Here is a 23,402-nt window from a genome sequence, read left to right as displayed (position 1 = left end):
GAATAGAGCTGAAAATAAATATTTTATGAGAGAAGGAAATTAGGAGCTGAACTGAAATAAACTAAACTAATTGGAGCTCAACTGAACTGAAATTAAGTTGAAAGAAGAGACCCTAAATTAATGGGTGTATAAATAAAGATTATAAAAAAAAAATTAATTAATGTAAGAATAATACTATGAGAAGCTCAAATTTAAATTACGGAGTACTAAATTAGAAAGTAATCTATACTTTTAAAACAAATTAAGATTGCTAGTCACTCACTAAGAAATAAATTATTAGTTTATGATGATACTTCTTTGACGATGAAAAAGTTTGACAAACGTGTTAGATAACTAGCACTTCATACACTTAAAAAAAGGACCAAATATGTTCGCCAAGTTAGGCATGTAAATGAGGTTGATGTGATGGAGTAGTGACATCGTTCCCATCTTGTATCCCTGAGGTCTAGGGATCAAACTTTATGAGACTCATTCAATCAACAAACGAGTACAGGTGTACGGTATACCCGGCTATCAAAGTGTATTCTCCCACAATATCCTACCTGAAAGTCAAAATACAAATCCAACTAACTCAATCTCCCTTCCAAAAGATAATTAGAAAGTGGAATGGCATTATTTATGGCATATTTGCATTAAATGATTGACCTAACCCATTATATGGAGTACTTTATACCAAATTATCAGCTAGTCAACCACTTAAAAATTAATGCAAGGGTCAATCCAAACAACCACCAAATCAAGATGCCTTAATTTTAGTTTAGTTGAACATTCTACAACATCATTAAAAGACAAATTAATCATCAAGTTTCCAGCTTAAAAAGATGCACTAATTCATCTTTAATTTAATAATGATATCCTTCGTACATGAGCAGATCAAAGTCAACAATTTTTGTACATTTTGATAGCAGCATTATATGCAATGTAAGCTAAGTTATACTCTGTACTACGAAGTATATAAGATTAATACTTCGTAATTGAACATTTGAACTCGTGCTTCAAAAAATGTAACGTTTTATTCCCTCTCAGTACCACCTTACCTTACAAAATACTCTGTACATGTAAACTCGTTACCATTAATATTTAGTGTTCCTTTAGTATGTTCACTTATATTCGATCAGCTTTGTTAATAGCTTGTATGGTGCAGAATTTAATGTCAACAATAAAACAAATAAATGTATAGTACTATTTATCAAACTAGTAGTTAGAAATGCCAAAGAAATCCAAACGCAATTGCACAATTGCTAGCCATTGTTGCTAGTTGGAGACCTAACAATCTGTCTAGGATTAAGATAACCAATTAGGCTGTTTGTTTCAATCCTGAGAAATCTGTTTCATTGTTGAGGGCAAAGCTAGTACATTAAATAGAATAAGGAACATAGATTTTGGGAAAAATACTAGTAAGCCATACCTAATGTAGTTGCAACAAATCAATCATTGTAAGCTAAACTCTTATCTAACAGATCAAACAAATCTTTCAATTTACTTGCAACTTGTTCCTCGACAAATGAATATTCAACTGCGGTCCTTGCTAGCTGGAACATTTCCTTCTTCCCAAGACCTTTTCACAAATAAAAGAGATAAGATAATGGAAACAAGCAGCAATAACCAGGTTAGTTGAATATACTCTGGACTAAGAAAAGAAATCCTACCAAAAGCAGTAGCAGCAATGGCGTATTCTTTAGATAAACTAGTAGAGAACACCCCGGTGTCATCAGTGCATAGGATAAGTGGATGTTTTGTATTGTATAAATCAGCTGTCAAACAAACAAATGCATCATATTCTCAAAGAGCTTATGCTCACTGAAAAAGTAGACTAATTCCATAAGATTTAACTTGAGAATTTAACTAGAAAGGAACCGAACCAAAATGATGAACATCGATGGAGGAAATTGTATTAGTTCGGATGTTAGATGTCAAACATATTTCAACCTGCAAAATTGAAAATTATGCTCAACAACAATCCAGCATTGCCCATTTACCTCATTAATAAGCATAAAGAAACAAAAAAAAGCCGGAGTTTCTCTAATATGCACCCTCCATCTGGAAAAATTCAAGTGATGGGTTAAGATAGGAATTCATGAAAGACCACTACATAAATGGTGACGAGAACATAAAAAAAAAAAACACACACACACACACACACAACTATTATGAAGAGCATTTATATGAGATCATGTCAAATCCTTGATCATTAGTCAAGACAATGCCACAGAAAATTCTTGATCATTAGTTTACTTAGTGATAAATAGAAAAAGGACTGAGCATCAAACATTGGGAGCCATGGGAGGGATGACACTACACAGTTGGGCATAGACAACCTGAAACATAAATAAACTAACCAGCCCAAGATTGTTGCAAGAGTCGATTTCTGGGGTGATGTGTAAGCCTAGTCCAGAGGCCCACACCACAAATGACTCCCCTGACCATGAGGTTAGGTTATGTGGCACTTGAGCCTCCAAGGAGTCCAAGCACAAAGGTGATGTAAGATTATGTTAGAACTATAAAAGCATCATCCTTAGATAAATGATATGAATTCAAAGCTCAATTTCATAAAGATTTTCAAATAAGGCATTTAACATAAATTATTAACTATTTGAGGACAGTGACTGTTAATTTTATAATTCGTATAAGGGCACAAACCGGGATCTTGGAATTTTTTAATTTTCTCCATGCATCATCTTCCAAGCAGCAAGCGTGACCAATCCTCTCGGGAAGAAAGTCCAGCATTGCATGTATTTCCTCCTGATTAGGGACCTAGACAACACTACGTTTACAGACAAATCAGAGCAATTCCAAATTAGTTAAAATGAAGACAATAATAAAAGGGACTTGCACAAAGGACATATGGCAAATTCCAATATACCTCTCCACAATGCAGAGTAACACGAAGACCTTGTTCTCTGGCAAATCTCAAAGCTGGCAAAAATGTTATCCTACAACAAAATTCAAACATACCCCCATGCATAACACTTTCAAATTGAGTGAAGCACATTGATTGAATAACTGTATGAAAAAATGTTCTAGCATATACCATTCTCCCACTTTAGGATTCCCGGATAGATCAATACCTACCACTCCAAGATCTTTCATTTCCAATGCCAGCTTGACCTATAATCATTTTTGCAAGTTGTTACATTCCATCAGTATAAGAATAAACTTTCTAATTTTCTTTGCTCAGTGAACCATAAAAAAACAAAGCTAAACCTCATGAAAAAGCAAGATACATACAGTTTCCATTGCAGCTGCAAGTGTCTCACGGCGATCAATGCTCAGGAGAAGCCTAACATATATCTTTGTCCTAGAAAAGCCGACACAGTCATCAATCATTTGACCAGACTTCCCTTTTTCCTCCAATCCATTTTTAGTAGAAGCAAAATCAATGTCGAAGACGTCAACTTTTCTTAAACCCTCAATCACAGCTTCCATGTAAGAACGTTTGGACATTCCTCTAGAATCATTCCTCTACATTCCCAGTCAATAAGCCAAGTTACTTTCATTTTAGTTAAACTTAGCTCAAATCTTCATATTGGACAAATTTAGCCAACAACTTGGCTTTAGTACCTTAGGGGTAGTTCTCAATTCCAAATAGACAACATTCTCAGCAGCAAAATCTTCAACAACCTAAACAGGTAGGATAAAATATAAGAACTAACAAGTTTATATCCTAACAAATGTTCTTACCTTTCAAGATACCTCTGTATTTTTAAGTATTGACAGCAACAATCCCAAGTTCTGCAACATTCCTAATAAAGTCCCAACTCTAAATACTTGACTAAACTCCCCCGTTTAAAGTCCCTCCTCCTAACATACTTAAGCCAGATTAATCAGTCATCACAATCACCTTATCTTGTGGTTCGACTTCAACTTAGGCTAAAACAACAATATAAATAACAGAATCAAAGCCATTTTACCAAAATGATAGGGTTGGCAACAAGAACCAAGAATCTAACTTCCTACATTTGCTTCCATCTTTCGCTACGTATTATTACAAACCCATTTTCATCATGTCTCCCTTTATCCAAGTCAACTTAGGCTAATGTTGAGGAACATTCTACTCAAATTTCTACTTACAACATGCTAAAGCTGAATTCGTGAAAAGGTCAATCAAACTAATATTGAGAAATCACTTCTAATATAATTTTTCCCCTAACATCAAAGTGATCAAACTACCTTGGGCATGGATTATAGCTAATTCAACTAAATCGAAGCGAAAAAAGAACCGTAATTACACCAGGAAAAGGAAACATGACCATACTTCTTTGGTGATTCTGGTGACAGTAGCATGATCAGTGGTAAGAATGTGAATCAAATCAAACAGCTTGAACACTTCAGTCAAAGATCTATCATCTGCATAACATAATCATAACAACTTACAACCCACAAAAAATCTTGGCAATTCAAAACTATCTTTAACAAAAACAATCATACATACTTTTGAGGATAACATGCTCAACTTCAGAAAAAACAATAATACCCTTTTCACCCAATTCTTTAGCAAGTTCTCTGTAATACAACTCAAATTTGGTCAAATTTTCACGCAATTCAAATGCTAGAAGATGAAAATGCAGAAAATCGAAACTGGGTATTAGAATTATGCTACAAAAATTAATCAGAGAAGATGAAAATGAAATTAAAAAGAGGGTTTTGAGAGAATTATACAGTAGAGTGGAATTTCGAACAGAACCATTGAGATGAGCATGAAGTTCAACTTTAGGCATGGATACCCACCAATCCATCATCTCCATCTTCAATGATTTAACGAATTATTATTGCAGAATTGAAGCAGCCCTGTTTGGTGTGTGACTGTTTCTACAGTTTATCCGAGGAGGGCCAATGATTTTGGACTCACCAAATTTGGATGTGTATTTGCCCTAAATAATTTTTATTTTACAAAACATTAAATTATTTTTACTGAATTTAATACCGACAATATTGATGAAAGTAACTTCGCACTAACGAAGTAATTCCTACTATACTGACGAAGGAACCCCGTAATAATGACCAACTGGATAACTCTACTATAACACTAACGAAGTTACCCTTGAGATGACTAGCCACACGGACACATATGTGTTAATCTATTCACCTTGTCAAAAAAAAAAAAAAAAAAAAAAAAAAAAAAAAAAATTACTATTTAATATTTTTTTTACAAGAGTATTCCGTACTAAATTGGATTTATTTTTGTTGAGCTGAATTTATTTTTACTTAGTTAAAAGAGAGCAGGCCTAATAAGAGTGCAGGGTAAAATTGTACTCCATATAGCTTATGTAGCTTATAAAGTATAACCGATTATAAAGTAAAAAATTGTTTCATTCAAATTGGATTAATTTAGGTCGAGTTATATCGAGTAAGACTTTCTGATCAAGTGATTTCAATTCAAATCGATTCGAGACAAATCTGATCAAGTGATTTCAGATTGAATTCTATACAAGTCTATCCGATATTCAGACTCTAATTATTTTTATTTTTATTTATTTTATTTATTTTTTGAATAGCAGACTCTAATTATTCTAGTAATGAACCAGCCAGCAATTGTGGATTTATAGTGTGCTACTTGTGTGAGTTGTGTCTGTGATAGGTCCACTCTCTTATTGACCCATCATCATGCTTGGGCCATTGGAAGAAGCCCAGACTAAGGCCCTAACCTAACTCAAACTGTACTATAGAAGCAAGTTTCACAAGCACAAAGATTGACAATGTTAAGTAGAAAGATAATTAAACTCTATCCTATATTTGCATAAGGTGCATGCAAGAATCGCTCTAGTTGATTGATCTTGCTTTCAAGGTTGAATTTTTAGGTGAGACCGGATATTCATATGTAAGGATTCCTCTCTTACGTAATTTATATGTAAATTTGTCATGTTGTGTTAAATTTTGCGAGCTTTATGAAAAAAGAAAGTTTGGTACGAGTAATTTAAATAGAATATACTATTTGTAAACGAGAATAAAAGTTTTTAAAAGCGGTATTTTCACAATAAACCTTATAAAGTTATAAGATAAGATAAAAACCTTACTAAACAAACACCACTCACCTCACATATTAAATCGATCCAATTCCATAGGTCAATACTCAAGAACAAAGAGGGGGTAAGGGTCGGAAATCCCCTTACTCTAGATAAAATGTAATCGGTATGACTCAAACTTATAACCTCCAACAAACAGAATCTTTAAGGAGTCTTCTCAACACGAGTTAATATTAATTGTACTGCAAATACACACAACTCCGATTTTCAATGGGTCGGGAACTTAAATCCCTAACAAATACATAGCCCATCGATTTTCGAGGGGGCGGCTACCTCTCAACAACATTGCCCATTCCTCATTGAATATCCAACCAAAAAACTTAGTTGTCAAAATTGTATACTAACTCCTCCTGGGTACTGAGCGGCTTCATCTGACTTACCAAAAACATTGTCAATCTTTCTCCATAATGCAGCATCGTGTCGCAACATGTAGTTATATAGTACGAGTAAATAAAGATATGAAAAAATAAGACCAATATTGCCAAGTGTTACATATATTATAGTAAATGAAATATAGGTATAAATAAGAATTTATTTATTTATTTATGTTTATACTTGTATATATAGTTGTATATAAGTTTGAATTTCCGAGGAGAAATAAAGAGGCTTGTACATCAAATGCGAAACCTTATACTGCCTATTATATGTGACATTGACATCCCAAATCTTAACCCATTCTCACTCCATACTTGCATTATTTACTCATAAAATAATTAAATTCAATACTATATGTACTATGAGTCCATCACCACAGCTTTTTATTTCCTGCCTTAAATGTTACTCGGGGCCTGTTCTGTTCAGCTTAATTTTAGTTCACTTCAGTTTAGTTCAGCTCTAATGAGTTTAGTTTAGTTTAGTTCAGTTTAGTTCCTATTTTCTTTCTTTCATAAACAATTCATTTCAGTTTAGTTCAGCTCAAATCAGTTTATTTTAGTCTAATTTAGTTCAGTTTTTTCAGTAAATCGAAACAGGCCCTCAGTCTCTACATGCGAGTTAAGATAACTTGGCACACGTTCAAGGATAATGGAAGCTTTGTGATTAATTTAATAAGCAGAACTAGGGGTGTTCATAAATCGGTCCGGACCGAAAAAATGGATCGGACCACCCCAGACCGAACCCGGACCGGACCAGACCGAATTAATCGGTCCGGTCTTCGGGTCTTGAAATTCATTTTTCCAGTCTTCGGTCCGGTCCGGTCCAAAACCCTATAAAAACCGGTTTTGGACCGGACCGATTTTTTTATAAAAAATATGTGTAAAACCTTAAATAACGTTTAAAATTATCCTTAATAAGCTTAGAATACTTTAACTTTATAAGTTTTTTTGCACTAAACATACAAAAAAGACGCAAAAATGACGTTACAATATCGTTTTTCCAATATTTTTTTTGTGTTTTCCTTGACTTTATTAAAAATTAATATTCTTTTTTAAAAAAATTCTTAAATCGGTCCAAAACGGTCCGATTCGGGTTTTGGACCGATTCTTTCGGTCCGGTCCGGGTTCGGTCCTAACTTAATCGGTCCGGTCTTCGGTTCTTAAAATTCTAATTTTCGGTTTTCGGTCTTATCCGGTCCGGTCCGGTCTTGGACCAATGAACAGCCCTAAGCAGAACTAAACTCTATATACTCTCTCTCTCTCTCTCTTTTTTTTTTTTTTTTTTTTCTATTATTACTTGTATTCATGAGTCAAATCACTACATATTAGGGACAATAGAATCTCATATAGTCATAAATATGAGTAATAACCCTCCTTTAATGTTTGAACTTATCAAAATTATGGGTCACTTTTTATATAGTACATTAATATAAATCAAATTTTATACGCCATATGCAACCTACAGCCCTAAATCTCTTGCTATTCAACTAAACATTTCACTCATAACAAAGTCGAGTCAAAATTGATGGTAACTTCCCTCACCACAACCATCTTTATTTTATTGAATTGACAAAGTCGCACCAATATATTACTCGTATATACGTAATATGATGTAATTGTTGTACAATAAATTATCTAGTCATGACTCATGAGTCATGAGGATTGTAACAAGCAAGTTATCACCATACATCAAACCTTTATTTAACTGGCAGATCAAGTACTCAATAACCCTTTTGGTGAAATAAACCCTATTGCTATAATTTAATGCAATAAAAGGCTGCAAAATTAAACTACATTTTACTTTGGTTTATATGATACTTCTATAGGAGTAAAATCACTAAAATGGGCATTATTGGCATCCTATAGTAAATGCTCTGTGACTTTGATTCTGAGCACCTAGATTATATATGGCAAGTTAGTAAAAGTCTAGCTATATGAAGATAAGTTGAGCTGTAAATTTTGTACTAGGGGAAATTAATATCATTGTACTTCAAAATATTATGGTGAATTAATAAGCAAGCTAGTTAGATGTACTTGCAAATTCATAACTGATTAATTTATTTTATCCTTTTTTTTTTTTTTGAAGAAGCACTACCTCCAATTTTTATTAGTTGTAACTTTGAGGTATTATTTGTGAGATATAAAATATTCCAAAGTTGCAAGCAGCTAACTAAAAAAAAATCGGAGGTAGTATAATATATATCAATTGTTAGGACTTAGGAAAATATTATTCTTCAATATAATTAAGGCCCATTTGCTTGTGTTTTAGTTTTTAGTTTTCGGTTTTTTTTTTTTTTTTTTTTTTTTTTTTTTTGAAACTATACTTCAATGCTACTGTTCTTATAGATTAGAAGTCGATCTAGGCCCTTTTTGGCCTTTTATGCCGCTCCAATAATGCAAGCTCATCTTTAACAAGTTAACACCTAAGGGTACGACAACACACGAGCATATTTCAAAATTAATTAATACGAGTACTTCTATGTTCTAAAATAATAATTGTATAGGATATCCGGGTAAGTATGTATTCCGTATATATGTATTTCGTTATAATGAAATGCCTGTATTATATACGAAGTAATTATATCATGTTGTTATTATATGAATATACGTAGTACAACTAAATAATTAAAATTAAATAGAGTATGGAGCTGAAGAGAAAAATATATCAACTGTTTCTAGACTCGATCTTAGTCCTCTAGATCTAATCTGTTCTAAATATCAAGAAATATTAATGAGGCATATATAGAAAAATTTAATGCCTTTACTGGCATTACAGAATGAAGACAGAAGTAAGGCATTAAGGTTTGTGTTTTAACATGCCACCGCCTGAGTATATGCATACGTACGTAGTAACGTACTACGTTGTACATGATACATTGAAATATTTGTAACATCTTAGGGCGTGTTCACATTTACTTAATTTCAGTTCAGTTCAGCTTCAATCAGTTTAGTTTAGCTCTTAATTTTCCTCTCTCATAAAATATTCATTTCAGCTCAATTCAGTTCAATTCAGTTCAGTAAATGTGAACAAATCCTTAATTATTACTTCCTCCGTTTTAATTTATTTGACCCATAACCCTTTGATACGCAAGTTAAGAAAGAGACTAAAGAAGACAAACATAAGCTAATAATAAAAATAAATTAATTCTCCTCATCATAAAACCCCAATTTATCCCTTTTATTGGTGGTAGTATTTTTTTTTAAAATTAAAAATATACGTTTGTCTTCTTAAATTTACTCCATAAATTGTGTGTCATGAAACTATAGGTCAAGTAAATAGAACGGAAAAAAGTATATGCGGAGTAGTTATATGAGTATATAAATAATATAATTTACAAAAAATCTAATTGATTAATTGTGCAACATGTTATGTTGCAACGATGAGATCCCAAAATTAAAGTTGGGGGAAAAAATGGCTCTGTTAGGCATTCAGATCGTCTAGTAACTCGTCCTCGTGGATGGGGTCTTATTGTAATTTCACTAATTTGTATGTATAATATCTTAAATAAGTTAGGCTAGGTTACAGTTTTGTTACTTTTGTAGTAAAGCTTGAAGTAGACTTTCTCAACTTACATTTATATATCCTTTGCATATTGAATATCTTATTGGATGTAATTTTAAAATGTGCAGTCTCTTACATAATTACATAATTTTTTGGTTCTAGGAAGCTTGATCTTCTATATTCTTGTAGAGCATGTACCACTTAAGGTAAGAAAAATGGTTATTGAGGCGGAATCATCCCCGTAAAAAGTGAAGGAGAAAGCTAGGGTAAATAAAAGAATTTGCGGGGAATATAATCTATATTGTTACTAATGAGCCTCCTAATCCGATTTGATCCAACTATTCATTTCATGCTTGTGAGATTCGAACATTTTGACTATGCAAAAACTTGTTTGGTGATTGAATGTATACTATGTATTAATTAATGAAAGGAATGTGAACATACTATACGTAAATAATGATATATGATGATCAATAACTAGTATAAAAGGGAAATAAACTCTATCCTTATATTACTTAGTATATAATAGAAAAAAATATATTTATAAAATGAGAAAATTAAGAAAACCAATTACATATATTATCATACATGCATGCATGATGTATTACCATTCTAGGTTTATATATTATCGTACTTTATCATTTTCATAAGCTACACCACCTATATATATATATAAATTTATCCTATTACATTAATTAACATAGTACATAGCAAATTCTTAAACCAATAATTCAATTAAAATTAAGTCAATTATATATTAACCCGGCCTTAATATATATTGTAATTTCTGATCTCCGATCCATTATCAACACCTAGGAAAAATGACAGCCTTGAGGGGGTTCTTCATCACCATAGTAAAAGCAAAAGTTTCGGTCGGGTCGGGCGGGCTACCCGGATAAGGAACCCAACAAAAAGCATGCACCATCCTAGCAAGCATTAGACCCACATGCAACGTACCCAAACTCCAAGCCGGGCAGATCCGCCTGCCTGCCCCAAAGGGCAGCATCCGAACCCCCCGGTTACCCGTCCAATCCACCTCATACCCTTCACCTCCGGGCAAGAACCTCTCGGGCCGAAAAACTTCCGGGTCGGGCCATAGGGTCGGGTCTTGGGTCACCCATGCCGTGTAAATCTCGAGATTTGCATCTTTTGGGATGGTGTAGCCGCCTAGGACGGCGTCCTCTCTCGCGGCATGAGAGAGGAGGAAGTGGCTTGGTGGGTGCCGCCGCAACGTCTCCTTGATGAAGGCGTTGAGGTACACCATCTTCTCGAGATCATCCTCAGAAACAACCCCATTATTATGTCCTATCACATCTACGATTTCTTCGTACAATTTTTGTTGAACCTGTAAAAATAAGTGGAATATATATGAAACATCATTAACAGTAGTAGTAATTCTTTTAGGAGCTGACAACTGAAATAAATTCAACTAGTAGCAAGTACACAATCAATGAAACTAAACTATTTAACATTCTACCAACATCTTTCTAAGCTAATATAAGTGCTCGCCTAAGTATCTTAAAAATAAAATAATAGTTTAGTAAAGAATATTAATTTAGATAATGATCGATAAATTCACATTATTAATATTGTACAATGTACATATGATTAGCGAGATGCTTCATATGTTTAATAATAAAACCATATATAGAAGTTAATATGATTAAAAAAAAAAAAAAAAAAAAAAAAAAAACACTCCGTATAATAGTGACAATTAGCCAAAGTTTTTAAAAAATGAAAAAAATTGCTTAAAATAATTTGAATTACATATAAATATATATTAATTAGATTTTTTTTTTCCTCCTCACATTTTACGTCAAATCGTTGCAAATAATATGAAACGAATCAACAAGATTTTTTTAGTCATCAACGAACTTGCTAAGTGGGTAACTGGGTTTGACCTTAATTCTCTTTAATATCTTTATTTATCCCTTAATTATCTAGGTTTAACATTTTATTCTCTAGATTAAATTTTTTGGTATTTAGAGAGCCACAAGAGCGGGGTGAGAATCGATCCCAGGATCTCTTGAAACCGGGAGGGAAGCTCTCATTCTCTAAATTAAATTAGTTGTAACAACTTGCATATATATACATAGTTTGTATATTGTAAACATCAATATATTCTTCTACGGTTTTTTGTACTTCTTAAAATAAACGAATTAATACTCATAATTAATATTTTGAAACCATTTTATACAATCATTAAAACAGCTTGTACTTCATATTAGTACTAGGTAGGTTTAAACTTTAAAGCAATAATGATTGTAAGATCTCTTACCTTCTGGTCCAACACTAGGTGTAGGAGGGCCCACTCGATGATGGTGGCACTAGTGTCGGTTCCAGCATTGATCACCTCCGAGCACAAAGTCACCAGCTCTTCCTCCCCAAGCCCGCCGGGCCTTCCCGGCGGGTCAAGGCTTAGTAGAGAATCCACGTAGGCCGCCCCAACCGGGCTCGCCATGTCGAAAGAGCTACTCATCGGGCTCCCACCGCTCTCGACGAAACCCTTTCGGGCCTGGACTAGCGGGCCGAGGATCTCCATTTGTTTTTTTCTTAGCGCCTTCGCCCGCCTAAGCTGCCCCCGGGCAACCAACGGGGTTAGAACGGGCAGAAAGTCTGGAAGCTTCGGTAGAGTCATAAGCATAACATCCTTGAGAACACTTTCAATGTTTTTTATCAACTCTTCGGATAACTTGGCTCCGAAGCAAAGGCAGATTATAATGCTACATATTGTTAGCCTACATTGGCTCATTACCTCTACGTAGCCCTTTTCATGGGCCTCCTTCTTGAGCCGGCCCATGTGGTTCTCCATGGCCCACTTCCTTACCCACCCGCATTGCTTCACCCGGGCCGAGCCCACCACCTCGGCGGCAAAGTTCTTGCGTAAGGCCCGCCATAGCGGGCCATACTCCGCCGAGTTGATGGCACACTTCCCGAGGCTAAAGACCAAGCGGGTGGGGGACTCGGCGGGGCGGCTCGCAAAGAGTGCGCCCCGCTGAACCAGTGCCTCGTGGATTAGGTTTGCATCCGTGAGGATGATCAAGGTCCGTTGGCCCATCTGCATCGTGAAGATGGGCCCGTACTCCTTTCGTAGGTCTCGAACCACGTACATAAAAGGCCTACGTTGGAGTATGACTTGAAAGAGGTTTCCAACGATAGGCCACCCTGGTGGGCCCGGTGGAAGGTTATTCCTCGGGCCCTTACCGATGGTGGATGACATTCGTCGCCACCATAAAGGGAGAAATATTGTTACAAGGAGGAGTAAGAGTATGTCTAAGAGTTCCATGTGTTTTTAGAGTGGAAAAATTTGACAATGACAATATGATAGTGTATGTAGTATGTAAAAGACGTAGTATAAGGGTTTAATATATAGAGAGCTATTATTGTGTGAGAGTATACATAAATTTGGATCTACCAACCATTTAATTAAGAGAATTGAATACTTTTGAGTTTTGACCAGTTGTGAGTTGTATATGTATTTACTGTTATTACTAACTTTGTTCTCTAGGACAATTGACATGACTAGGAAGGTACATATATAAAGATAAAGCTAAAAACTTAAAAAGTTAAAAATGATTGTTTTTGTATAATTTTGCTTTTTCTCAAACAGGTTTCTTCCTTAATTGATTCCCAATTTATACGCAATTATAGTTTCAATTCATCATGCATTTATAAATGCAACAAATTAATTTTATGTAAGGTAATTCTATAATTAATTAGATGATCACTACTTCATTAATTTTGCCAAATGTTGTAATGGGAATCAAATTCTAGAGTCTAGACAAGGCAATAGAGACATTGAAAAGTTACAACCAAGGTTGATGAAAGTTGATAGTTGTTTTATAATTATTTAATTTAAGAGGTTGACAACATTATTTTAAATGGAAATGAACACTGCCAAAAACACGAGTTGCAATAAATTGTGGAGTTATCTTATGCATTTGGCAAAACAACCTTTTTAAGACCTTGAAATTTTTTTGTTACCCATTGGGTAATGGATTAAAAAGGTTACTAAAATTATGGATCTATCCTTCCCATACTTTGTACTATAAGTGAAAGTTTTGGATTCCTAAAAAAAATGGAAATTTTGCAAAAAAAAAAAAAACCACCTTTTAAATCATCTTTTTTTTTTTTTTTTTTTTTTTTTTTTTTTTTCCATATAATCACCTTTAAAAAAAAAATAGAGTTGTAAAAGACCACCAATTTTAAAATTTTTGTTGCAAAATACCACTTTTTAAATTAATAGAGAGAACTAGAGAAGCAAAGACATACTAGTCATTCACCCTAGTAAGTAGCTTAGTCCCCCACAAGGCTACAACCTATAACACAACTATACAAGTACCTTTGGAGCTAGGAAAAATCGACCACCTTATCAACATGTCTAAATCTAATTCAAAGATACTAAAATTAATTGATTATAGGTTGAATCTTAGGTTGGAATTTTCAACTGGTTTAATTACATGGGCTAGGTCGATAAACCCTTTATAGGGATTATGATAAGGTTGAAATTTCTAATTTGAGAATAACTTGTCAAAATCAATTATTACCTCCGTTGATTCACTTAACGCATTATATTATTTCTCGGCAAATTCTAAATTAGGCCTCGTTCTATTCACCTTAATTTTGCTTAACTGAAATTATTTTTACTGAACTGAAATTATTTTTGCTGAACTTAAATTATTTTTACTGAACTTAAATTAATTTTACTGAACTGAAATTATTTTTGCTAAACTGAAATTATTTTTACTGATTTTTTATTATAATTCTTCTTTAATAAAACTGAATTTTGCTGAACTGAACTTATTTTTACTGAACTAAAATTATTTTTACTGAACTGAAATTATTTTACTGAACTGAACTTATTTTTACTAAACTGAAATTATTTTTACTTAATATTATTTTTATAGGGTGAAGAGAACAGGACCTTACACTATTGTTGTTAGGATTTATTTAGATTTGGACATTTTTATTGGACAAAAGAGTGAATTTTCAACGTATTAGACAAAGATTCATATTGTGCAATTTTTTTCTCTCTAAAAGTTAAGAAATATTAAATAGAGCGACTTTTAGGGTGATCTATTAGCAAAAAGTTAGTTTTGTTCAAGAATCCCAACCATTTAAAACTAACAAGCTGAGTTCGGAGTAAGAGACTCTTAAACCTATTTATACCAAACCGAACCCAAAATCAACCCAACCTAACCCATTGTTAGTTCTAAGCATCGTTCATCCATTTAAAGAAAAAAGGAAGCAAATCGATTCATTTACGAAGTATATCAAGGCATCATTATTCATTAACAATTTAACATTACTGTTTAAGAATTAGGAAAAATTAGAAAAAATAATCCCAACTTTCATCAATTTTGGTACAATAATCCCAACTTTAGATTATTTTGGAATAATCCGAACTTTGGGGGGTCTTCTTTTTCTTCAATCCTTATTACCGGTTACCTGTTGAGAAGGTTAATTTTTTTTTATATGTTTTTCAAAAGCCACGTGTCAGTACATGATTAGTCCAAAATTAAAAAAAAAAAAAAAAAAAAAAAACTTTGAAAATTAAAAAAAAAAAAAAAAAAAAAAAAAACATAAACCCACCCCTTCCCCCTTAACCACCAGCCCCCCACCCAAACCACCCCATCCACCAGCCCTCCCCCACCCCTTCCACCAGACCCCACCTGAAAACACCCTCCACGCAGCCGGGAAATCGCCCCCACCCCCGACCACCACTCCCCACCTGCCGTAAAAACTCCCCCCTCCCCTTCCCCCATCCTCGAAAACGCCGGAAATTGAGCCCCTTGCCGTTTCCCCCTCCTCCGCAATCTCTCTCAGCACAATCTACTAAACCCCCCAATTTTCCCCAATTTTTACGGGACGGTTCAAAGGCGGGAGATTGGTTTCGAGTTCAAGGGGAGAGGGGGAGTTTTTACGGGAGGGGGGAGGGGTTTCGTGGGTAGGGGAAGGGTGGGGGAGGTGTTTCGGCAGGTGGGGAGTGGTGGTCGGGGGGTGGGGGCGATTTTCCAGCTGCGTGGGGGTGTTTTTGGGTGGGGTCTGGTGGAAGGGGTGGGGGAGGGCTGGTGGTTTTGAGGGAGGGAAGTTTTTTTTTTTTTTTTTTTTTTTTTTTTTTTCTGATTTTTAATTAATTAATTAATTTTTTTTAATTTAATTTATTTTTGGACCAATGACAAGCTGACACGTGTCATGGTGACCTCTTATTAAAGGTTGTTGACTTTTGTTGACCGGTTTGGGATTGAAGAAAAAAAAACCCCTAAAGTTCGGATTATTCCAGAATAATCCAAAGTTGGGATTATTGTACCAAAATTGATGAAAGTTGGGATTATTTTTTCTAATTTTTCTTAAGAATTAAGTTAGTACTGGCATATCAATATCAAGTCAGGTCAACATTCAGACTATCTATAATACCTTTTCAAGTTTGAGTTAAAATCAGCTAGAGTGAAAGTTCAACACGATTTAAGTTCGGACGAATAAAGTGTCCCAAGTCCATTTTGATTTGGGCCAACCTTGATTCAAGACACAATTGACAATTCCACTAATCCTCTTCTCAATTGACCCTTAGAATTTCTACTGCACCTTTTGTGCTCTGCCAGTGCAAATTATGCTGGGAAACCCGGTTACAATTGGGGCAGGGAATTTCAGGCTAATTTTAACCAATTATGCAACCCCATATCACAGAATCCGGAGCAACCATACCCGTGTAATCGGAGCTCCGGCAACTCTCCGGCGGCGCACGTTAGCAGGCACCCCCACCAAGAATTGCAAATGGGTTGTTAACTGTGTTGCTTCTGCTACCTTAGCTAATGGGTAATCCAAGTTTCATCACTCTCTTATTTCAATTTCTTTTATAATTATTGATTAAATATGGATTAATTTGTAAATGGGTTTCTCATACTTAGCTCCAATGTGATAAATTTCATGATAAATTTCATTGTTGTTTTTGTAAACTTAAGTATGGATAATGCAGTTTGCTGTGTGAAATTTGAATGAGATTTTCTGAATTTTTTATACAAGTTATCTACCTCAATTTGAAAACTCTAATCTGAGAATTGAACAACTACCCAATTAAAATTATACTGTAATTTGTAACTCTGAACCCCTAATTGCACATTTATGAATATATTCTACATATATTAGCATAATGTTGTAAATTAGAAGCATTGAGTCCAGTGGCGGAGCCAGGATTTTTCACCTAGGGGGACGGACTAAAGGTGGCGTACATTCTATAAATGGACAAACCTTTTAAACATACAAGAAATTGTAGGGACTATGCTTAATATTTATAAGTTTTACAACCTGGAAATACAACCTGGAAATCCAAATTTCTTAGTTATATAGTCCAAAAATTGAAAAAAAAGCATATTTACAATAACGACTTCACCTTCAAATATTCATTTTTGTTTTGAAAGTAATATACAATCAAAATTATCAAATAATTCATAAATGTGATTTCTAATTCACGATAATCCTAACAAATAAACAATTTCTTATTCAAATTTGGTCAATAGCGGATCCATAGGTTCAAAGTTTTTAAACCCGTGACAATTAAATTTATATTGAGATATATAATAAAACCAAACACCTTTACCCGAAATTCCTACTATAACCAATAATTTAGGGTTGTAATGTATGCATTTATATATATAAAAAAAAAAAAAAAAAATTTTATGTAAATTACTATGGTAATTTAAAAGTTAGAACATGATGCCATTAAGTAGTACTATGTATTACTTCTAATTGAATGTGTGAAGTAAAGAAACATGCAAGAAAAGAGGAAAACTTTAAAATAAAAATAAGAAGAAAAAAATGTTGGTCAAAGGGATTGAACCCATGACCATGGAGACTACTAGTAAGCCCTGAAACCATTGAACCAAACCCTTTTTCTTATGGTTTTTGCTGCACATAATTAGTTTTAACTATTTTTTTTTTATTGAAGTGGGGGGACAGCTGTCCCCCCTTGTACCCCCCTCCCTCCGCCACTGATTGAGTCTTGAATTCTGAGCTTTGATGTTTAAAAGGAAGGAATTTTGAGTAAATCAGATTTTTGCACTCAAAGAAGTGTTCTTTTTACAGAGATGGACTGAAGTTAGTTAATTTTCCGTTAATAGGTAGTGTTACTTGAATATGAAATTAGACATCGGAAAGGTGGTTATAATTGATTACAGTTTTATAAGGTTTGAGTAGATGGATAATCTGAACATCTCATTTATAGCATTAAACATGTTACAAGTATTATATAGCATGAACTCATGAAGTATTGGGAAGCCAGTATTTAGCAGGTGGTTTCATCAACACTTTAGTGACAAAGGAATATATGATCTTCTCTAGAGCTGCACCATAGGATTGTACATACATTGTACTACCTTATTGGTGTTTGCCAATTTTCAAGACGGTTTAGACTACTAATATTTCCAATGCTACAAGCTTGTTTGAGGGCATGATTGATTCCTCCAATGTGATTGTATGTATCTGTTGGGAATTCCTTATCAACCTTTAATTTGTACTTCAGAACTTGCAAAACAAGAACTTATGCTAAAACAGTTTTCTCATGGGACTTATCGAACGACAATCAAAACGACGAGGTTTTTTTTTAGCTACTGTGGCCTGTGGGAGGGAATGTTGGAACTCATTTTAAGTTTCTTTTTTTTTTTTAATTTTTTTTTTTTTTTTATTTATTTATTTTTTTACTGCTTATCCTTTGATGAAAGTAAGTTAAAGGACACCTCTTTGGCTTCAATCTTCTACATAGGGTGTGCGCATTTAAGGGCTAGCTTGTCTAGTCACTGGGGAAGATGTGTGGTTTCTTCCATTCCCTCTACTTGGTTCATGTTGTCCCTTTATTTACTTCCTGGTTTTAAAAGGGCATTAACATGTATAGATCATTCTATTTGCATGAGTTCTTAGATCTCTCTTAAGATTCTGCAAGTTTCCATGTCTGTAAATCATGAGTTTTCAGCAGATAGTAATCAACTTAGACATATATAGCTACAAGCTTTGCTTTTCTGACGTCACACCTGACTTTCAATGCCAATTTTCAGCTACCCAGAATATGATCGCCTTTTACCCTGCCCTCCCTCAAATCACAGCAATCACCCACCTAGAGTTGAACACTTGGTGGTTTTAGAAGAAGGCCCTGTTTGTGATTACATTAGCAGAACTTTAAATCTCCCACCACTGTAAGTGTTGTTATACTGTTTCATCTTCTTTTTTCCCCTCGTGATATTCATTCCTTTGATGATGAAGTGGGATGAGGTCCCTCATTGAGTTAATGATTTGTGAAGGTATGTTGCCGATCTTATCTATTTTGGAGCTGTATATTATGCACTTGTGCACCCTAAGCCTCCAGCAACTGCAACTCCAGAGCAAGTTCAAGTATACGAAAAATTCACTTCACCTCGTCTTCTAAAACAGAGGCAGTCACTTGAAGGGAAAACTGTCTCAGAAGCGCAAAAGACTTTCCGTATAACTCACGTTAATGAACATGTTGAAGTTGGAACTTACTTGCGCGTTTATGTACATCCAAGACGCTTCCCAAGGTTTTCAAGAATAAAGTTACTTTTGGTTCTTGCCTTCTTGGTGCTTGCAATTTTTATTGTATGTAATACAGGCATTGAATTCTTTTCAGGTGCTATGAAATTGATTGGAAGTCGAGGATTATAGCTATTACTGACAATTATGTGATTCTGGACAAGCCTGCTGGCACCTCTGTATGTAAATCTTGGAACTTCTACTTACATATGTTCTTTAGAGTCTTCTGATGAAAAGATGTATGTGCGTTTTTGATGAATTAATGAGAATCGATGTCACACAGTTAGGAGAAATGAATATTTTTCCTCATCGTCACTCCACTATGTTGTGTTTGACTGGTGAGAAGAATTTAAAGCTGCATGCATTCCAAGCTATGGTTTGTTGGACTCTGGCTTGATGAGATTGAGTATTATTCAACCAATATAGAGCTTGGAGTTTAAGCTCCTAAGGCTCTTATCTGCTCTTTTCTTGCTGTTAAGAATATTTTTAACCACTTTCTCGCTCTGCCTTTGCATTATCGAGTTGACGTCTATCATTCATTAGAGAAATTAGTTGTGCTTATCCCTAATTTTGTTAAGATCATGCCCTTGGTCATGCAAATCATCCCTTCTAACTTAAATCTATGATTATCTTCTGGTGCAATCCTAAGGAATGCCTATTGTCAATCTCCAAGCTGATATCCTCTGTGATGCTTCTGTCTTTGACTAGGTAGGAGGTACTTCCAACAATATCGAAGAAAGTTGTGCAAATTTTGCTACTCGTGCTTTGGGACTGACTAGTCCACTCTTGACTACACATCAGATTGATAATTGCACTGAAGGATGGTAATATGTGTAGACAGTTGCAAAAATATATTTAACTGAACTTTTTTGCTGCCTACATCTGTATGTGACCTCTCTAAACTCATTGCAGTGTTGTGATGGCCAGAACTGAGGAATATAGTTCTATCTTTCATGAAAAATTCAGAGTAAGTTTACTGTGTTTCATAAAAATAGTTTACTGTGCGATATAATGCTATTGTGTGGAAAGTGGACAATCAAATGCACTTCTGACTGAAATTTAATCTATCTATGTTGGGTGCAGTTAAACATCCAACACAGCAATACGTCTTTGAAACTCTCTTTCAGCTGATACCCTGTAATTAATCTTATTGTACATGTGCTTTACATAAGGAAAAGAAGGTCAAGAAACTCTATCTTGCCCTCGTTGCAGCTCCAATATCTTGTGGAATTATCACCCATTACATGCAGCCGGCAAAGCTTGCTCCACGTATAGTTTCTGAAGGTAAACATGTCAACACATTAGGCCTGTTATTCTCATTTCATAAATTTGTCAAATATATAATTCTGGCTGAAAGAGTCCTACATTACCTTTCTTTGATGTCTTTAAAAACTTGCCAAATTTCTGCTAAATATATCAAAGCAACTCATAATAGATCAATTCCTGTTGCAGTGGCACCTTATCCCTATTTACATAAAATTACTCATTAACTCAATCAAATTTCTTCAATTGTACAACAAATATTGATATAAAACCATGTGCCCAAAATCGATGCTTTCTCTTTCTACTATGTATCAGGTCTTCTCTTTAATTTTTTCATTAACACTATTATTTCATATTTTATAATCAAATACAATAATTTATACTTCGTAATTTCGTATTATATATTTCCTCCATGTCTCAAACATAAAATATTTGTTTTTTTTGGAATGCTTCACGATGCATGGATCATTTTCTTCAAAGGAATTTCTTTGGCGTAATCACAGCACCACCTTCTGTGTAAGTGGGGACATCCACTTTTGTTTCTCTCTTTTGTAGGCAATGTTGTCAAATATCACCTCTTTCTTCAATCAACTGCTTTGTATGCAAAAAGATATGATGTATAGATTGATATTGGAGGTAGTACTCAGGAAATAAATAGGAAGTATATCAGAAATTCAGAATTTGAAAAATTAAGTAGATTAATTGGTTCTTTTTGGGTTAAGATATATGGAAACTAGGATGCTACGGAAAACTAATAGATACTACAAATTACATGTTATCTTTCCAAAAGATCCATTTCCCTTCAACTTTTAGTTTTATATTCTCATTTAGACATGTTTACCAATAATAAGAGCTGTGTTTTTGTATTTTTCATCTCAAGCATCAATTCATAAATTATATTTACATGTGTAGCATGGGCATCAAACTAGTTTTAAGTTTGATTGAGTAAGAGTCATGAAAGTTTAATAAATAGTAGTTCTTTTGAGTCTCTTTCCTGAAAACAAGAAAGATCAGACTTCTTCCCTCATGATGCAATCCCGAAGTACAGTAGCATAAGTAATTGTGGATGTGGTATTCAGATGCTAATATGCAATGTAGGAGTGATTGTTTGTTTTTTATTTTTTTATTTTATTTTTTTTTTATTTAAAATGTATTGTGTCAGATAAATAGGACTAGTGTTTGGAAGCTCTGTATAACAGCTTGTGTTAACTGTTAAGTAAAGCTAGGCTCTATTTCAATGAAGGTAACTTTTGCATAAAGATGAGAGTGTGCATTCAATGCAGAGTATGAGAAAGGGTGGCAATTATGTCAGCTTGAAGTTTTGGATTGCAAAGAAGTTCCTTGGCCAAACTCTACCATTGAAGAAAAGTATAAAATCAAAGACTGTGGATGGCCTGTCAAGACTTTTGCTTATGAATGTAAAATTAATCTTTTGACTGGACGAACTCATCAGGTATTGCTACCGCTCAATTTCATGTTACTTTAAGACTTCATTTCAACTTAACGACTTAACTATTTAGACCAAAAACATTAACTACTACAGATTAGCTAGTCGGGAACTTGGATACATTCGTTTATTTTACGAATATTCAGTTCTGATGTCAATTTCCTAGTTCGACTTCCCTTGTTGATTCCTTTGAAAATTGAGATGTGAGGTTAATGTTAATCACCCTCTCTGCACTGAAAGAAACTTGTGGACTTACTTGTGCACCTAATTTTTGGGACAGATCCGAGCACAACTTGCTGCTTGTGGAGCTCCTTTAATTGGTGATTCAATGTATATGCCAGCTGCGCTTGCTGAGCTAACTAAACCTGGAGTATCTCCCTTTGGTAAATACAAGAGAGAATACTCATGTGAGGATGAAAGAAGAATTGCTATTGAAAATTGGATTTCTCTGCATGGAAAGGAGCCAAGTTTAGCCATTGGCCTTCAAGCATGTCAAATTTCATGGGATGACGGTGAACGCATCTATGAAGCTGGATCACCTTGGTGGAGATAAGGATATTTTCTGCGGTCTGGTACAATGATGCGCTCTAAGAAAGAAAGATCTCCATGTTGATGAAACGTGGGTTGGCTGATGTCCGCTACTGTTGTCTTCATGATTAGGCCTTTGCTAGGTGATTGGGTGTTTTTCCTTAGGAAGGAGGCAGCAGTCTCTGATATGTATGTCATAGATAGTGTTGGGATCGCTGTCAGATATGATTTGCAGGGCTGTGGGATTTTTTTTACTGCGTTTAGTGATTTACATCAGGATAACCTCCTAAGGCAGTGTAAGCTGAAAGCTTTGGTGATATGTTCCGTAAATTGCATCTTAAACATGACTTCAGGAAGGAAATTAAACCATACCTGCATTTTGTGTTTGTCAGAGGATGAGGTGAATGCTTGTATTTTTGTAAGGAAGAAAATAGATGTATTGTTTCATTGTTTGAAGTTAATTTACAATGGTGAACAATGAGATGTATATTTTTATTAAATTTGATTTTCTTACTCATCACAACTATTTGTATTGCACAATTAAGCCCTGATAAATAAAATTTTGACAATTTATTATTGACAATATTGTTGGTTGTCCAATATCACTATTGAACTTCTCTAGCCTTGTAAACTTTGTGCCGCGACAAATGCTTTGCTCGGACTTGGCACTTACCTTTGGTTCATTCAATGCCAAATTCCATGCTCACGCTTTGCTCTAATATTCATTT

General features: G+C 34.4%; 3 protein-coding genes across 4 annotated transcripts; 1 reads left to right on the top strand and 2 right to left on the bottom strand.

The window, feature by feature from the left end:
- Nucleotides 1-121: 121 nt before the first annotated feature.
- On the bottom strand, nucleotides 122-4,870 carry LOC145636414 (N6-mAMP deaminase-like). Of its 2 annotated transcripts, XM_081687974.1 has the most exons (12): nucleotides 4,660-4,870; nucleotides 4,433-4,503; nucleotides 4,256-4,347; nucleotides 3,562-3,621; nucleotides 3,229-3,462; nucleotides 3,032-3,108; nucleotides 2,864-2,933; nucleotides 2,641-2,754; nucleotides 1,863-1,929; nucleotides 1,650-1,754; nucleotides 1,409-1,558; nucleotides 122-542 (listed from the first exon to the last, which is right to left on the bottom strand). In XM_081687974.1, exons 1-11 carry the CDS (start codon nucleotides 4,743-4,745, stop codon nucleotides 1,428-1,430), a joined length of 1,107 nt encoding a protein of 368 aa, XP_081544100.1. In that variant the 5' UTR covers nucleotides 4,746-4,870; the 3' UTR covers nucleotides 122-542; nucleotides 1,409-1,427. The 2 variants fall into 2 exon arrangements, with proteins under 2 accessions (XP_081544100.1, XP_081544099.1); XM_081687973.1 differs by lacking the exon at nucleotides 122-542 and having other exon boundaries at nucleotides 1,306-1,558; nucleotides 4,660-4,868.
- A 5,552-nt stretch (nucleotides 4,871-10,422) lies between these two features.
- Nucleotides 10,423-13,187, bottom strand: LOC145635378 (cytochrome P450 77A3-like). The gene is made up of 2 exons (XM_081686658.1): nucleotides 12,178-13,187; nucleotides 10,423-11,244 (listed from the first exon to the last, which is right to left on the bottom strand). The coding sequence occupies exons 1-2, from the start codon at nucleotides 13,183-13,185 to the stop codon at nucleotides 10,705-10,707; spliced, it is 1,548 nt and encodes a 515-aa protein (XP_081542784.1). The 5' UTR covers nucleotides 13,186-13,187; the 3' UTR covers nucleotides 10,423-10,704.
- A 3,210-nt stretch (nucleotides 13,188-16,397) lies between these two features.
- On the top strand, nucleotides 16,398-23,216 carry LOC145635377 (RNA pseudouridine synthase 6, chloroplastic-like). The gene is made up of 9 exons (XM_081686657.1): nucleotides 16,398-16,715; nucleotides 18,947-19,084; nucleotides 19,190-19,444; nucleotides 19,534-19,615; nucleotides 20,145-20,260; nucleotides 20,349-20,403; nucleotides 20,609-20,720; nucleotides 21,983-22,152; nucleotides 22,427-23,216. Exons 1-9 carry the CDS (start codon nucleotides 16,510-16,512, stop codon nucleotides 22,697-22,699), a joined length of 1,407 nt encoding a protein of 468 aa, XP_081542783.1. The 5' UTR covers nucleotides 16,398-16,509; the 3' UTR covers nucleotides 22,700-23,216.
- Nucleotides 23,217-23,402: the final 186 nt, after the last annotated feature.

Source organism: Chenopodium album, chromosome 6, assembly GCF_948465745.1.
Source record: "Chenopodium album chromosome 6, dcCheAlbu1.1, whole genome shotgun sequence".
Classification (NCBI taxonomy): Eukaryota; Viridiplantae; Streptophyta; class Magnoliopsida; order Caryophyllales; family Amaranthaceae; genus Chenopodium; species Chenopodium album.
This window is presented reverse-complemented; position numbering and strand designations above follow the sequence as displayed.